This window comes from Sinohyriopsis cumingii, chromosome 1, assembly GCF_028554795.1.
Source record: "Sinohyriopsis cumingii isolate HCF-2022 chromosome 1, ASM2855479v2, whole genome shotgun sequence".
Taxonomy (NCBI): domain Eukaryota; kingdom Metazoa; phylum Mollusca; class Bivalvia; order Unionida; family Unionidae; genus Sinohyriopsis; species Sinohyriopsis cumingii.
Genome location: NC_142961.1, coordinates 80,866,879 through 80,885,116, shown reverse-complemented (window position 1 = coordinate 80,885,116; position 18,238 = coordinate 80,866,879). Strand labels below are relative to the sequence as shown.

General features: G+C 37.8%; 1 protein-coding gene across 1 annotated transcript in view; it reads left to right on the top strand.

The window, feature by feature from the left end:
• The window catches only part of LOC149807218 (scavenger receptor cysteine-rich domain-containing protein DMBT1-like), a 163,644-nt gene that overhangs the window by 124,457 nt on the left and 20,949 nt on the right, over positions 1-18,238 (top strand). The window contains exons 12-15 of the mRNA XM_089963713.1: positions 1,898-2,051; positions 8,626-8,804; positions 10,417-10,573; positions 11,103-11,281. Coding sequence (XP_089819839.1) covers positions 1,898-2,051; positions 8,626-8,804; positions 10,417-10,573; positions 11,103-11,281 — 669 coding nt within the window. The remainder of the gene's footprint in view (positions 1-1,897; positions 2,052-8,625; positions 8,805-10,416; positions 10,574-11,102; positions 11,282-18,238) is intronic.

Genomic DNA, 18,238 nt, shown 5'->3' with positions numbered 1-18,238 from the left:
AGGAAACAAAAATAAATATGAAAGATAAAATGATGATCTTTGACTTTAACAATTACTCTGAAGCCAGAAGATTACAGACCTTCCAAAAACGATATAAACGTCCATTAAATTTCAGACTATGGTCAAATTACAGTTATCATTTGAAATCAGACGTAAGAAATGTTGACTTGCAGGCAATGAGCAGCAGGGAAATAATTAATATCGACACATGACCTTGTTAATTAAGATAATGTTATAAATAAGGTACACAATACGCTCTAATTTGTTCTAAGGTTCTCCAAATCTCAAATGGTTTTAGAGTTGTAGAGTAGACCCATAAGCTCGAATCACCCTAGGAGATTGCCTTTAAAGATAGTGTCAAAAGTAAAGCAAGCTACAACCACTGGTAAAGCGAAATTCCTCAAAACCGATCCATCAGTATGCCGGTATCCACTCAAGACGAACTTTTTGTCGAGTCCAGATTTTGTTTTCTCTAAGATTATCTTTTTTCCTCAGCAAACCGAAATCCCTCAATTCTGAATACAGAAACAAATTTAGATCCCAAATTTCATTTTTAAACTACCCCTCCCCAAAACCAAAAATCTGTTGAAACTTGGACATATATTTTTGCTGCTAAAGATCTGACATACGCTGCAATGGATTAATTACGGTTAGCAAGTGCTGAGTTATGCGTATCTCTGAAACAAAGATCCAGAAAATATCGGAAGGGCACGCTAGGTTAAAAGTTAAAACAATACTTATCACCCGTGCCGACACAGGATCGGGGGTTGTCAGTAGACTAATGCGTAGTCTCGGTGCCATAAAAAGCCAGCTTTTAAGGTGAGTTGTTAATAATTAAATGCTTGTAATACAATTATGTTTATCTACTTAGCAATTGAAGCTATTCATTTGTCTGCAAGATCAATATAACCTTTTTGTTTGTTTTTTTAATTAAATATCGGGGCTTTATTAATCAGGCAAGCAGCCTGGTTTTTGATGCTGTGCTGATGAAGATTTTAAAAAACCAGTATCAGATTCCCTCAGTTGGCTCTTGAACTGTGAACATTATGAATTATTCGGATTATTTTAAATATGCAGTATCATAATTCTAATCGATTTATCAGTAAGCTGTAAAAGTCTGTCACTCCTCAAATGTTTCCAGTGATGACTGTATTTATAAGAGGAACAACTGTGTTTATTCAAGCGACATGAAGCTTTTCGGAAGGAACCTATGTTTTCAGTGATTTTTCATTAAATACATGTATTTTGTTTACAAGAAAAAGCTAATATAGCATTCCTGATTGTGTTTACACAATGATACTAATGTTCTCTCTCTCTCTCTCTCTCTCTCTCTCTCTCTCTACCGCTCCGGTGGCCTAGTGGTAAGTGCGTCCGCCTCGGATGCGGGAGGCCGTGGGTTCGATCCCCGGCCGAGTCATAACAGAGAATCATAAAATGGTACTAACAGCTACCTCGCTTGGCGTTCAGCATTAAGGGGTTAGTGTTAGGACTGGTCGGCCTGGTGTCAGGATAATATGACTGGGTGGGACATCATGCTAAATGTCTGCGGTATGAAGCCCCAGTGCTTATACATCACTATAAACTGCCACATTGCAGACATTGTAGCGATATGACTGAAACATTGTTAAAGCTACGTTAAAAATCTCTCTCTCTCTCTCTCTCTCTCTCTCATCACATAAACGCTTAGAAAAAGACGTCTTTCTGTTTGAATCATCTGTTTGTGTGATCTTCCTTAAACCAAAGAAAGACAGCTCAAAGATTAATTTCTTTTGGTCAAAAAAGTTTTCTGTTTTAAGTTTTATGTAATTCTTGAGACACTAATGCCAAGAGAAACCATCTAGATTGCTTTTTAATGAGAATAATGACCATCATTTGGTGGATTTCTTTCATCATTCAGTAAATAACATACCTACCGGCGTCAGATTGGTGAATGGTTTTCCTTGGCAAGGAAAGCTGGAGGTATTGCACAATGGTGTCTGGGGCACGGTATGCGATGACTACTTTGACAGCATGGCAGCTGAAGTTGTGTGTAGGATGCTTCATCTGTGGCCGTGAGTTTTTTGTTTGAAATTTAATATATTTTCCTCATTTTTCCTCAATCAGGTCGGAGATTAAATAGATATCAGGAAATTAGTGACTTTTGAATACACTTTGTCTAATAGCACAGCTTGCAATTTTCCAGAAGTCTCATCATGTTCTAGTATTTTCAAGAATCATTCAGATTCAAGTCTACCCATATAAAATAAATTTTAACGGCATGTAGCCTTTTGAATTCACCCTTTATTGGAAAGCTGCAACTTAAAGAATTTCAAATTCATAAATAAAATGCTCTATCCACACCAACAATATATGCTAGCCGAATGTTTGATGTGTCATATCTTTAATACTATTCTCATGTTCCAAAATAAATGAGTAATTAAGTAGTCCTTGATTAATTTAGACAAACCTAGAATAAACTTTAGCAATTCTTCTGATGTTATCTTATAGGGTAGTTTTATGTTAAGTCACAACATTGCGTACAACAACATAAAGTATGTCACATTGGAAGCATTCCTGAATACAAGCTGCTCATAATTATCTTCATTGCACTCATTTTATAACGAAAAATACTACTCTTTTACATCATTGGAGTGTAGCTATTTTGATAACTGAATACTTTTGGCTCACTGCTTAGTTCTTCAATTTCCGTCTCCACAGGCTTAGGAATAGTGTAAAATGTATGACAAAATGAGTGTACCACAACATAGATTTAAAACCTTTCAAGATTCTTTTCTTAGTGCTTTTTTCTTCAACCATTAGTTCTTCTTCCAGCATTTGGGCATCATCTTCCAGCTTTCTATCGTGTATCTTGTTCAGTGCAACTTATTGATTCACACTTCGTTTTAATTCATAAATCACTGTGCAACCATGTAAGTTTTCATCTAAAATCTTAAACTCGTTTGGCAATAAACTTCAGGTTTTTTTTAAAAAAAGATGTGTTGTATTTTCTTTGACTAAACTAAACTCAACATTCCTTTTCATACCTTAAGTTGTTCTATTTTCTCTTGCTGTTTCTTGTCAGCTGCCCGCAAGGATTTCAACAGCTCAACTGAACAGAATTGATCTAAATCATTAAGATGCTTGCCTTTTATTTTAAGGATTTATGGTAATAATGATATGGAAGAATGGGAACCAGTCTAGAAGTGAGGGAAGATACAATAGAGTATATCTATGGGTTTGGCTGGCCAGAATTTGTTGATAAAGAAAGTAGGATTTTAGTAAAAAGAAACTTTTGAAAGCTTATCCTAGTTAAAACAAAAACAAACAAAAAAGAAAACCAAGAGACATCGTTTTGTTGGTGGAATTTCAGTCCCTTTACAGGCATGAGTTTGGAAACTTCATTGCTGTAACTAGCACATAACTCTTTGGTACCGAACTGAAAACGCACGTTTGAAACACATGCAGATCCAGACAATTTCGTCGTGGCTAATATGGTTTTCTTTTCACAGAAGTTGTCCTCAAGGATGTGTCTGTACTGATAAATATATACTTGATCATCAGCATTCAGAAATTTAAAGTAATTGAATTTTTAAAATCATGTTGTTTGCATAGGTTTGCCATGGCAACTGAATTAATAATGTGAGTCATATAGAGAACAATAGCTCTACAGTGGTTCCACATATGCATGTTCAAAAAACTTAACTATAAATGCAAAGTTATGGTTCGATTTGTGGATAACAAGCAAAATGAATACTTTTTGTATACTCCAGAGTGAATTTCAATTTAATATTATACACACTTGCAGATATGGCAACTGTTGCCATGAAAGGAGGTGTGTGCAGTGTTTAGATATGAAATGCTAGGTAGAGTGTTCTGCCAATTGGATTATATATATATATATATATATATATATATATATATATATATATATATATATATACAATCAGATAAAGTTTATATAATTTACCAATACAGAGTAATTATGGACAGCAATGTGATATTTCTTAGTTGTGTTTTGAAACATGCTATAGATGTGATCACTTAGGTTAATGCTGATGCCCTCTCATGACTTTGTATCCCACCAATTTCATTCAGTGAATGTATTGGAAATATACATTTTGTATTTTCACTGGATTGTACCTACCTTACTTTAGTAAAAAATGTTATGTGTTGAGCGGGAATATTATGTAATTTCTGGCATTTAAATCTCCTTTTATGTAGTAATACATGCACATATAGCCTTGACCTTGTACTCATTTATTGCATGGTTCTTTGGTGCGAATTGAAAACATGTTTGAAACATCTATAGATCCAGACAATGCAGCGGCTGATATGGTTATATACTGATAAATACAGATCTGATCAGGATTAGTCAGAAATTTAAAGTTATTGGATTTTTAATATGATGGTGTTTGCTTAGGTTTACTATGGGAGCTGAATTTGTACAGTTAGTCCTTAACAGTTTGACCAGATAGCATTAATCTGACTCATTAGGATGCTTGTCTTTGTGTTCGTTGTCAAATTCCACATACCCCAAGATTTGTGAAGGCAGTGTGGGCATTAATCTGACTCATTAGGATGCTTGTCTTTGTGTTCGTTGTCAAATTCCACATACCCCAAGATTTGTGAAGGCAGTGTGGGCATTAATCTGACTCATTAGGATGCTTGTCTTTGTGTTCGTTGTCAAATTCCACATACCCCAAGATTTGTGAAGGCAGTGTGGGCGATACTTAGGCTTGACAATGTATTTTAGAATGAGATAGTAATTGCTAAATCTCGCAAATAGCTGGTGGAGGGGTTCACCAGCTATTGTGATTAACTGTTGTGTGATTTCTTAAAAATTCAGCGTAGAAAGTGCCGAAAGTTCAAAATATATAATGAACTTTTTGAAAAGAATGACCTTTAGTTGTTAGTGCGAACTTACTTCAGACAAACAGTAGGTAGCTTGAGATAAACAAAAATAAAATATATTCATGAGCGAAAAAATTGTGGTCTTATTTATATGAAACAATATCTGATTTGAAAAAATACTTGAAACAAATATATAAAATGATTTGAGTAGAATAAAATACATCTGATATATAATCAGTGTGTTATGTTTTAAAAAGTCAGTGTTATAAGAGTTATGAGATTTAATATCCCGCTGAGTTTGAAAAACATATTTTGGATGGATGCGATGTAATACCATGTACAGGCAAAGAAAATACTTCATGATCTATTAAGCATAATGTACCTAAAATAAGTAAATTTTTAGTCTGAAGAAACGTACCAATCTGTTCTACTAATCCCCATATAATGTTTGAGATACGCTTAGATTTGTTAGGGAATTTTCTTTACTGAAGCAATAAAATTGTAGCAGATATTATCATTATGAAGATGTTTAGATTACTGGTAAAAAATATGAGCATAGAATGCATGGTTTTTATTGTACAAATACTGTCAATAGAAAGTTATGTTAAATAACATCTTGCAATTGAAGAATTCTTTTGAACCAATATTGAAATTAAACAGGTTAACAAAACCAGACAAGAAACAAAAACTGAATAATTCAAGTTAATGAATAATGCATGAAAGCTATACAATGGTTGGTAATGCGTGGCACGTTCAGCTGAAACAACGACAGCAGTAGGAACAAACCCGACATATCGAGACAAAAAGCTTAAAACGAAAGCTTAAAAATCTGAACGAAAAAAAATCATCAAAGCAACAAACCGGGAGTAAGTAGGAAAACAAGAAGTTATGGCATATCATGCAATGTCAATTACAAAGAAAGAATATCTTGTTAAAATAATCAACACATAATTTACAGATGGTAATGATCAAGACCTACTTTTTAAAACCAGGCTGAACTGCTTGTAATGGAGATCACATATGTAAATTCAAAACATCGGACTGTACTATACCAGCTTGAACTCAAAGTTAAGTTCTTGAAGATTTTTTGAGAAGATAGAAACAGGAAATCAAAGTTTTACATCAAAACAGGTTTAAAAACTATCACGAAGAAACCTGAAATTGTGTTCATTGACATCATCAAGATTTTCGAACAGAAGAAAACGGATTTTTGTGAAAAACCCAGAAGAAAATTAATTCCTTTAAATAGGTCTTTAATTTGAATTGAACCTCTTTACATCAACACTGACAAGTATACTCATTTTAACGGTAGACCTTATATAATGTTAGCTAAAGCATGTCTTTCTTCGTAAATTTGAACTTGGAGATTACAAGCTATACAGTATACAGTAGAGTCCTGATTATCCGCCCTAAGCAGGGTGGTTAAGTGGGCGGAGTACTGAAAATGTCAGATAAAACAGAAACGGGAGGGGGGAGCAGGCAAACAAATCGCAAATTAAATGGTGGTGCAGTATAAGTATGAAATCAGATTTATTAATAATTATTCTACAGTACAACTAAAATAACAGAGTACAGAACTATTATTTGAAGAAGTAAATTTTAATCAAGTAAACCGAGCAATGGATTTTAAATTGGTTAAATGCAACATTTATTATACAGTACGGCAAGACACAAAAGTTATTGTTTAATAAATGAGTGATTGAAGTTTGTTTCCCAGCTTTGCTTCTCTTCCTTGCGGCAAGGTCACGCTAGTATCTCAATAAGATGACATCAGTAGCTGGTGCATCCTTTTGTTGTTCACTGTAAACCAGTGCCGCCTCCAGAACCTTGACTCCTTCACTATGGCTTATTCTCTCTGTTTTGTCCAGGTGCAATCCCATTGTCATTATCTTCATCATTTTCATTCTCATCCCGATTCACCAGACATATTATGTCATGGTCATTCAGTTATTATTGCTTGTCTTTCTCCGTCCATTCTTGTACATCATCATCATTCATTTTCTCACAGCCTAGAATTGGTTGTAAAAACGGTACCAGGTTATCACAATTTTCTTGTACCATTTGTTGTAAATTTTCGTCTTTCGAAAGCAACTCTCTCCAAGATCTTGACAGAGCTCGTGGTTCAGTCACTTCCCATCATTGTGAGATTAAAAAAATAACATCATTTAGGTTCACTTTCCCTAGCTTTTCTAGCATAACACCTCCAACGTCTATCGTCTCAATGAGCGTAGGTAAAAGCTTACAAAGATATATTTTCTTTAGTGCTTCAAGCACACCCTGGTCCATAAGCTGACACAGTGAGGTGATATTAGGAGGAAGAAAAAATACTTTAGTATCCCCACTGCTCAGTTCTTCCTCACCAGGATAAGATGACGCATTATCAATGACATGGATTGAAATTTGAAATCGCAAAATTTCTGAATCCATCCATGCATTCTTCTGGTTCTTATAAGAAACTAATAGAGCAGTAGGAGCTAGGTCATTGAAACCGAAGGTCCGATAATCAGGACTCTACTGTAGAAGGTAAAGGATGAAAATGAAAGCCAGTGGCCTATAATGTTCTTCTCCTTTGAAGATGCAAAAATTGTAAATATATATGAATATATGGTGGACAAACTTAAGTTTAAATGACCAAAAAATAATTTAAGTATTGAATAGTCAGCATAAAAAGTCTCTTCGTGAAACGGCAGCTTTTGACAAATGTCTATACAGCTTGAGAATGAAAACCATGTTTGCTATGTGTACCTAAAACCTACAGTATATGCAAGATTAGATAGATACGAAGATACTTTGGTAGTGTATTGAAGAGCTAATTTCGCACATTTGAGATAAAATGCCTCAACGTTGAGGCTTTCAAAAGGGGAAACTGTAACTGCATTCGAAGAATGTGACGTCAAAAACTTTCTCATAGTCGAAGAAGAAATGGCAGCATAACGATAAAAGAAGTGTCATAGTTTGTATTAAGCCAAATTAATGGAGATGAAGACTTACATGGCAGATGTAAAAAATGTCTAGATTATTTTAAAACGCCCTAAAAATTAATGAGCACCAAAATTATGTTAAAGTTAATCACGAAATACATGCTGATAGTAATAGAACAGTTAGAAACTAGCATATGTTGCAAGTGGATAATATGATTCGGGTAACTTGGACATTCTTGCTATCTATACACGCAGAAGTGGATTCGTCTTCACCGGCCCATAAATATATAAGAAGGAGCCATCTTAGTCCCCATTGTTGTTCCATTTATCTGGAGACAGTTCTTGAACCCATTTATTGATTCCAGGAGTTTTACCAGCTGGCACTTTCACAATTCTTTTTTTTTCTGTGACTATTTACATACCTATATTATCACTTTTCATGTGGATGTCTGTTTTGTCTTGTATGGTAGTGTATGAGCACGACAGGGCCCAGAGTGGCCGATTGGTCTAAAGTGCTCTCCTTTACGGATCATTGCCATCTCACCTCCGTCTGCGTGGGTTCGAGTCTCGGATTCAGCCAACGTTGGTATGTGAGAAAGCTTGCCAGTAGCTTCTCATGGGTCGGCGGTTCTTTCCGGGGATTTTCCCGGGTTCTTCCTCCACCATTAATACTGGCCGCCATGTATATAGCCTATCGTGTGCTGAAAAATGGCGTTAAATCCTACTGCAACTACAACAATGAACACGACACACACGAACTGGCATGTAATTATTTATTTAATCACATGTTTGTAAAATCTTATGTTATAATTTAGTTATGTGTTAATAAAAGATCTCTCCTAATTCTTGTCAACACTTACATGTGTCACTTTAGAGACAAGGCTCAGACTGTTGGAGCTGCTCAGTTCATTGATGTCAACAGTTACTTATTAACGATTTGGCTAGATGACGTTCGCTGTATTGGGTCGGAATCAAGTATTGCTGACTGCAGCCATAGGGACTGGGGACAAAGCGATTGCAGTCATGCGGAAGATGTTGCGATCAGATGTCCTGGTATGTTCAAATGTGTATATAAAGGCACAAATTTTGTAAAAGGGAAATGCTGTCGTATTGATGAAGAGAGAGAGAGAGAGAGATGATTACCAGTCAGATGAGGAAAGGAGTCAAAGCAAGCCTATGAGCCAATTTGAATTTGCTCAGTCTTAACAGGAAGCCCGAGGGGGGGGGCCAAATGGTCTAAGGCGCATGCCTTTACATATGACCGACATCTCATCTCTTTCTGCATGTGTTTGAGTCTAAGGTTTGGCCATCGTGGGTATTTGAGAAAGCTTGCCAGTGGCTTCCTGTGGGTCAGTGGTTCTTCCTATGATTTTTCTTCGTTCGTCCTCCACTAAGTATACTGGTCGCCATGTATAGTCTATCATGTGCTGGAAAATGGCGTTAAACCCCAAGAAAGAACAGCAACAATAATGGTCTTAACAAAAATGCCACTTGCTCAGTTTCATAATTCTCACTTAAAACTATCGTGTTCGCAACATCAGCAACAGCAAACAAGATACTGAAACATTCAGTCCAAGATGTTCCTGACAAAACCCAACTTCCAGTGAAACATATCGTTCTCACAAATTCAGAAAGGCAATGATCTGCAGTCTGCTTGCATCACTAAAGATCAAAATAGCATTCTAAAACCCATGCTGAAAAGTTTCTAATATTTTTAAACATCGCTTCATCATGTCCAAGCACATAATAGTGCCTTATTTGAGTAAATGCACGCACGCAAGGATAAACAGCTAACGAAATTTGAGTGTAAGGTGATGTTGTTGTTGTTGTTGTTGTTTTGGGTTTAACATTATTTCTCAGTGCAAGATAGGTTGTACATGGCATCCAGTATAAATGGTGGAGAAGGAACCTGGGAAAACCTCGGTAAGAACCAGTGACCCAAGGGAAGCTACAGGCAAGCTTTCTTGCATACCCACATTGGTTGAGCCTACAATTCGAACTCACTTTGACAGAGGTGAGATGGCAGTGATAGGTACAATCAAACACTTTAGACTACTTGGCCACCCGGGTGTAAGGTGTAGTCAATACGGAAGATTTGATTGTATAATGTACTCAGTACAGCGTGTGTAGTTTGAAATCATTATCTTAGAAATGGCCTTTGTTGAATCATTGTTTAGCAATGGCATTGAACACCAATCATGGTTTTAAAAGGACGTTTCTATAGTGGACTTAGATTATATGGAGAGCCATTTCTTTTAAAATCAGTGAAAACATTCCTTGCACCTATATCAGCAAAGGACATAATATCATGTAACATCAGTTAGAAGTCACTTGCTAGGGCCTTTTTTCCGGGATTGGGGTGGGGTGTGTCTGGGCTGGACATTTCTATAGTGTTTTTCTGGTGTAATGACGCAAGTTAATGCTATTCTTGAGCACGGGTTTACAAATATTTCAAAAGCACTTATGTCCAATTTAAACTCGATTAAAATTGTGCTAATGCGCTTATTTTACTGGATTCATATTTACATTCTACATTTGTGCGAGTTCGTGTTTTATGTTTCTCCATGTAAATCAAAAGATATAAATGCAATTTTTTTAAAAACTCCCTCTATTTTTCAACAAGAACAATATATTCAACTCTTTGTGAATTTGTCTATTCTTGCAGGAAATAATTCCTTGACCGGGGTCCGACTGGTGGGTGGCTCAACAGCCTGGGAAGGGAAATTAGAAGTGATGTACCTTGGAGCTTGGGGCACGGTTTGTGATGACAGCTTCGACAACATGGCAGCACAAGTTATATGTCGGATGCTTAATCTGACGATGTTAGTCAACTGCTTGAAATTTCAAAGCTACGTTTTTTATATTTAATTATTGATTAAACGGTAGATATCCCTTGCATAGTAGCTTACTAATACATTGTTTTTCAAAATAGCACTCTCGGATGTGAACATTCTAAAAGAAAATAGCAAAGCAGATACGATTTTATGCATCTGTTTCAATCCGCATTTATATTAAAAAGGTCCAACTGGAAGTATTTCTGTTTCACTTCATCACTTGAGCAAGGGTATGTGCTAGCTAAATTTCCAATGTGCGAAATTGTGAAAACGTTGCGATTATTTCAAATTAAAAACCAAATATCCCTGCATAAATTATTCATGCTGAATTCTGATTATCTTATTATCTTAACCGGTAGGGCAGTTGAGACTGACGATCTAGCCCAGTATTCTCTGATATTGTGTTTCTAACAGATTTATCTACATGTACGAGAGAGAGAGAGAGAGAGAGAGAGAGAGAGAGAGAGACTGTTTGTAGAAAACAAGTTTATCTCCCCTAATTAATGCTTCAATTCAGAGACGGGGCTGAGGTTGTCGTTCCATCTCAGTTCAACACGGTGAATACCTCATTGTTGCAAATGTGGCTAGATGACGTTCGCTGTAATGGAACCGAACACAGAATTGATGAATGCAGCCATAGGGAGTGGGGAGAAAATGATTGCACTCATGGTGAAGATGTTGCGATCAGATGTGGTGGTAGGCTTACACACACGCACACACAACTTGTCAACCAGTTTTCAAAAGAAACAATAAGTTTGCAATTTTTTTCTTTCATTTAAATCACATTCTTAATTTCCAGGAAGTGTCTTCTCATACATTAGCGGAAATGCATTCCACAACTTCAGAATTCATCATACTTACAAACAAATTAAGTATATATCACATTTATGCAGATGTATAAAGTTTATTTAGGATAAGTAGCTAATGGTAAGTACTTTTCGTTATCTTTAGACGGGTATTAAGAACGAAGGACTGACGATACCCAAATATATAAACTTTGGCAGATTTATATTTAGAGAACTACATGCGGTAAAAGAAAAGAGGAAAAGAATTAAATGTAAACAAGCAAATAAGTCATTTAAAAGTATGTATTTCAGGAATGTTTTAGAATTCCCTTCGTTATTATAAGTACTGGCCAAAACTGTACTATCAGTATGGAAAAGTTTGATAGACATCGGGTTAAAGGTATGCGTGACGGTCAGTCAGGGGATCGCGTTGACCGAAAGATCTGTATGACATTTCCTATTATATATAATCATTATGGTCGCCATGTCTTTATACAATAAGAAAATTACAATGCAATAGTTCAATATTATCTCGATGTCGTGATCTATTGCCCATAAACTATAATATCAGATTGACTATTTTAGTGCTCATGTAAATATTTGTTCCGTAAAACAGATTGTCCCTGAGCATATAAATATTTTTTTTCTTCTTCTTTTTAAGTTAATAATTTATGATCTTTCACTTATTACGTATTATATAATAAATTTGTTATACCACTGCCACCCACCCTGTTAAACCTATTCATATTACCAACAGCTCTTAATGCAGCACGTGGCGAGTAGTATATTGGGACGATATACAGACAATGGGAAAATACATTACTGACACCACCCCCACGGACGATATATGGACAAGATTTTTCAGCCCCCCTGGGACGATATACGGACAATGGGAATTTAACATAGGGAATATTGGAACTGTATACGGACAAGGGGAAGTGGGGTTGATGTATAGGGACAATAGGAATGGAACAGGTGAGGTGACGTCACGGTACTGAAGATTGGTAACAATGTGGCAAGGGGCTTATCGCAATCGGGCCAAACAGCAAACAGTGACAGTGGTAGCAGGTAAGTTCATCTAGTTCAGCAGGTGGCAGGTAAGTTCAGCTAGTTCATAAACTATACCAATAAAACAGCACTTGGCGGGATGGGACATATAACTTCTTTAAGACATAGACATAGACATATATAACACCTACAACATACAGACATAGATTGATGAACATCAGTCTATGACTCAAACAACTAAACAACTGATTAAAACAAATTATAGGCAAGTAAGCAAATCGTTTCGAGGCATATGAGTGGCCCTGAAAAGGGCCTTTGGTTTTTTGTTAACATCGTTCCGTTAACATAGAGGGCATCGCATGTGTCTTCTTCTCTTCCTCAAACTTCTTCTGACTTCTGGACTTTAGATGAGGACTCTCTTCAAACAGCCCTGTCTCTCCACATAAATTCTTCGTTTCCAAACGCTCGTATCGGTGATTTGGATAATAATGATTTCACAAATGGGTAAGTCCATGTGGAACAGCATCGACGATATGAGGGTAGATGAGTCTATCTTTGTCCTCATCTTGTGACGAGAACAGATGAAGGGAATGAAATGAACTGCGGTTATTTATAGTGGAAGGGCGGATCGAAGCGGATCAAGTTTTTTTTTCACCAGTCCTAACACGTGTAAAATTCATTCACAGTGTTGAATCTGTCTTTCAATCGGAAGAGAGTTGACTGTGACTTCACATTCCCTATAAAGGTGCGGTAGAGTTTTGAAACATGACGGGTCACCCACTTCTCTCGAAAAGAGATAGCATTCATTTTGCCAAAATCAATTAAAACTCAAAATCCTTTTTTTTGCTCATGATGTATGTGTGTGAGTGAGTGCGTGAATATAGGTCCATATTCTAAAAAATCAAAACCAAGAGACACTTACATTTTCTGTCTGGTCTATTCTTGTACAAACTTTACAATCCAATTCACAACACGACACAACACTTTAAAAAGTTCATAGACTTCTTCTGTGTCTTTGTTCACTCTCTGTTATTTTAAATTTGTTCACTTTCACAGGTTTTTCCTCCTCTTCTTCCTCACTTTCTCCTCGTCGTCTTTTCTCCTGTCGAGTGGTGAACTTTGGCGTATTTAAAGAAGCCTTGCAGTCTGGACAGGATGGAAATTTTAAAGTGACCACCTATGAACCGCACAAGATTGTACGTTTACCCACACACCAAATCGTCAGTCAACCTTTGGAAAAAGTGTATCAAATCATGTACCAGAAGCAAGTGTGACTTCCCAGTCACTTCACTTTGCCGTACGGACACGTCGATATTGGTCAGCTTATAAAAATGGACAACGTCCAAGACCGATAGTTCATTGTAACTACCAAGACCAAGCTAGAAAGATGAATACTTTTAAACAGACATCATTCAAGTTCGGCGATTCTCAAGTGGAGTGCGATGCTGTGCCTTGCGATGAGAGCAATGCCGTACGTCGTGACCTTAGCGATGCAGTACCACTCGTTACAGAATACCCTATCACTTTACTGATTTTCATTGTCAATGTCATCCTCCACGTGAAACCATGCAGCTACCTCTCTGCGGATGTCATCCAAAAATGAGCAAACTAATGCGGATTTCACCGTACCCTCATTGAAATGAGCCCTTGAAAGACGAATATTCGTTCCCTATTCGTTTGCCTGAATACTGCAACTTTGAAAGTGGTTTTCAAACGTTACAAGGAAAATGGTTTAAATATCTGGGAGGACCTACCCCCGAAGAATTAGCCAGAGCCGGATTTTTCATCTTGGGCGAAGGGGATAAAGTCAAGTGCTTCAGTTGTGGTGTGTCACTTTACCAGTGGGAGCGGAAAGATTGGGCTAACCCGGAACATGATCTATGGTCTCTGGATTGTCACTACCTACCTTTAGTGGGACCTAGTCATTGAAGTGGCATACTATGTTGTTTAAGAAACCAGCTTGGCGAGGAGTCAAACGTTGCACAACACCGAGACAAGTATTTAAATCCCATTTTAAAAAGAAATATTCAAGGATTACCAAACAAACTGTAAGAAAAGATCTACAAGGAAGTTTGGCAGGGACATGCTAGAGCAAAATCTCGATTGGTGACTGTAGAACTTTTGTGTCCAGAAATTCACAAGAGGAAAGTGAAAAAAGTCAACAAATTCATCAGGTTTTTCTGGATCAAGTCTGTGTTCTTCCGATTATTCCGCTTTGGACCATTACATTAGAAGATTTTATTGGCATTATTGATCGTTACTCTGAATGGCAGTGGTCAGAAATTACTATTATTTTCGCTCTAGGAAAAGATTTTAAATAAAATGAGGACAATATAGAAGTGACCTCTAACGTGGGTATAAATACTGACATGATCATAGATAGTTTACAAGAGAACATATAAAACGGGCTACCATGTCACGACCTTTATCAGTGGTGATACAACAGATTCCGTGGAAGGAAATCAAACAGAGTATTCAAACGGTGGAGGACTACCAACACTTATTACATGAACTGTCTCCATTGAATTTAGGTTGTCATGTGGTGTGTGTCTTAGTGACTTGCTTTCTGGGATTTCGTTTACAGCCGATTCCTTGTTGCCTCTTTACGAACAGTACTTACTACCAAATCAAATGTTAAAGTGGTTCCTTTAAAGATCCACGAGAGACTCATTTTGTTAAAAGCCTTGCGTTTTCGTTTGGATACTTCTCGACCCTCTGTGGGAAAAAAGATTCGTCAACTTTTAGGTACTGAAGATGGGTACGACGATGTGTGTGTAGCTTGTGACTTACACCCTCACTGGACAGATGTACGTGACTCGAAAAGTTGGGGTTTCGAGGCTTGGACCAAAGAAGTGGCCAATTATGCCCATGATTTGTGATCCTAAATTCAAATGTTCAGTGAAAAAGTAACTTGTACACCTGTGTTAGTGACAGTGCCAGAAGAAGAACCTGTCACCGAGGACAACCACTCCCATCAGGACAGGACTGTCATGGACATTCCCAAAAGACCATTCCGGGAGGACACCTGTGTGACTGTACCCAATGTAGAGACTGTAAGAAAATTACACACTGTCCCTAGTACACCTTTGTTACCAAAAACATGTTGTACACAGAGACTTGTTTATATTCCACTTTGATCGTTGTGATGTGTATTTTATCCATGTACCTAACCAACTGACTTTTATGTATTTTTGTCTTTTGTATTATTCCATTTTAAAAAATCAATAAACGTGTCCTGAAAACAATGTATAAAAACTCGTGTCTTTTTCTGTCTTCGTGTCAAAAGTGACATTCCCTGCACTATGGCAATCTCTACTGTCTCTGCTCCTTCTTCCTCCACTTTCAAAGTTATTGACGAACACTTAGATCGTGCTAGTTGTGAGGCCTTGTATCTTCGCCATCCCTTTAACATGTTAATTGCCGGACCTAGCGGTTCAGGCAAAACCGAATTTGTCAAACGTTTGAGCGAATATAAACATCATTTGATCGATGGTCCACTTCAACTGATCGTGTGGTGTTACAAAGAGTAGCAATCGGTGTATAGCCTCTTGCGAGAAAGTCAAGGTGACTCCATCGTGTTTGTGGAAGGCATTCCTGGCGAAGACGACAGGATTGTGTCTGACCCCAGTCAAACCCATTTGGTCATTTTCGACGACATGCTAGGAGAAGACGAAGAAGAAATTGCGCTAGTTTATGCGCAAAGGGGCATCATCGTAATGCCAGTGTCATTTACATCACTCAAAATTTGTTTCAACAAAGTAAAGCCCATCGCACCATCAGTCTCAATGCTCATTAGGTGGTCTTGTTTAAAAGCCCTAGAGATAAATCGCAAGTCTTAGCCAAACAAGAATGCCTTGGCTCACTCGTGCGTACGACGATGCCACTCAAACCCTACACGCCTATTTACTCGTGGACTTAAAACCCACGCACCCTGATTATTTGGAATTTGGTTCCCATCTGTTTCACCACTGCTGCCAAGACGGAAGGCCATGTTGTGTACATGTACCTATCGTCGACTTAACAACAACAGCAACAACGTGCTCGCCGGACACGCATACCATTACAAGCCAAGAAAATACCACATGAAAAAAAGAGTAGTATCCGTGAACAGTGGGTGACTTATTTAAAAAATGGAAAAGGTGTTAGCCAGCATTTACTATGATCCAGTTCATCATGCAAGTTACGGTTGAGTTCAGAAATTGTATCGTGCTGTCAAAACCCGACTGAAAAGTCTCCATTACCTCAAGTGCAACGATGGTTACAAGAACAAGCCACGTACACTTTACACAAACCCATTTGACGAAAAGTTTCCAGGAGTCGCACCTACAATCGTGGCTACAAATATTTGTTTTGTGTCATCGACGTCTATTCCAAATTTGCCTGGATCGTGCCTTTGACTTCCAAATCGAGCACAGAATTAATGCGAGCCCTCCAGCTGGTGTTGAAACAAAGTGGTCGTCATTATCTTTGATGGCAAACCGACAGCGTCAATGAATTTCTGAGCCAAGCTTTCCAAAAATAATTAAAGAAACGTGACATTCATTTTTTCACCATTGAGAATCCCAAAACCAAAGCTAGCATCGTGGAACATTTTCAACGCACCTTGAAAGAACGCATGTGGAAATATTTTACGCATCAACACACTCTCAAGTACATCGACGTCTTACCGCACTTGGTTCAAGCGTACAACTAATCTTACCAATGAAGCATCGGACTTGCCCCTCCCCCCCCCCCCGCCAGAAGTGACTCCTAACAACGAAGTGCTCGTTTTTGAGTGCCTGTTTGGTACTTCCTTGACCGTGACAGTCCCCAAGAAAAGTGGATTGTTGGCAGCAGGAGATTGGGTGCCCATTGACAAAACCAAACGTACTTTCGACAAAGGTTACTTATCCAACTGGACCACTGGATGAGTGCATGGCCATCATTCTACCATCTATAAATTGGAAGACATGAACGGTGAAGTGTTAAAAGGAACGTATTACTCGCCTGAGTTAAAACCCATAACCAAAAAAGAAGACGAAGTGTACGTACGACATCGGAAGCATTCTCGAACGAAGAATCCGAAAAGTGGGAAAACACCGTGTCAAGGAAGTCAAAGTGCATTGGAAAGGATATTCTCCCAGTATTGATTCATGGATCAACGCTTCGCAGGTCATCGACTATAAAAAGAAGTGACCATCATGCCCTTCAACAGCCCAAGCTACTGCTACCACCGCAGTGACCACTCCTTCACCGAGTTCTTCTCTGTAAGATCTACAAAAGCAACCCTTGTGGATGTGGTTTGGAGAACGTGTGTCTAAAACGTAAATCGTCTTTTTCTGCCAAATCTTTGTGGTGTATTGTGTCATTGATGTGGCCATTGCCAATTTGAGTTTACAACAAGGAGACAAACATTTGTGGACCATTTTACTGAGCAGTTGCATTAGTTACCTTCTTCCCAATCCTTCCCTGAAATGCTCCTAAAACGGGAACAATGGGAGTCTTGTGTCCAACGCCAGTCACCACCCCAACAACAACAATCACAAAAATAATCCTCTTTTAGACACTCTTATGACCTCCAGTGACCCTCCAACAGCACAACTCTGGAGTTATGAACAACAACAACCAATTTTACTTAACTTTACCCAGTGACATTCCCATGGAGGTGTTTCCCAACAACACTTTGTGATGTTTCACATCCAAATTACCTCTGGCCGTCCAATTGGATCACGAAGCCCATTGGGAAGTGGCTTCGATGGAAATCATTCACCGTACACAAAAAGAAAAATATCGTCGAAAATCAAAACAGTTTTGAGTTCGAAATCTTTAATGACCAAATTCAACAATACTTGATAGAAAACAAACCTACAGATGCCGCTAA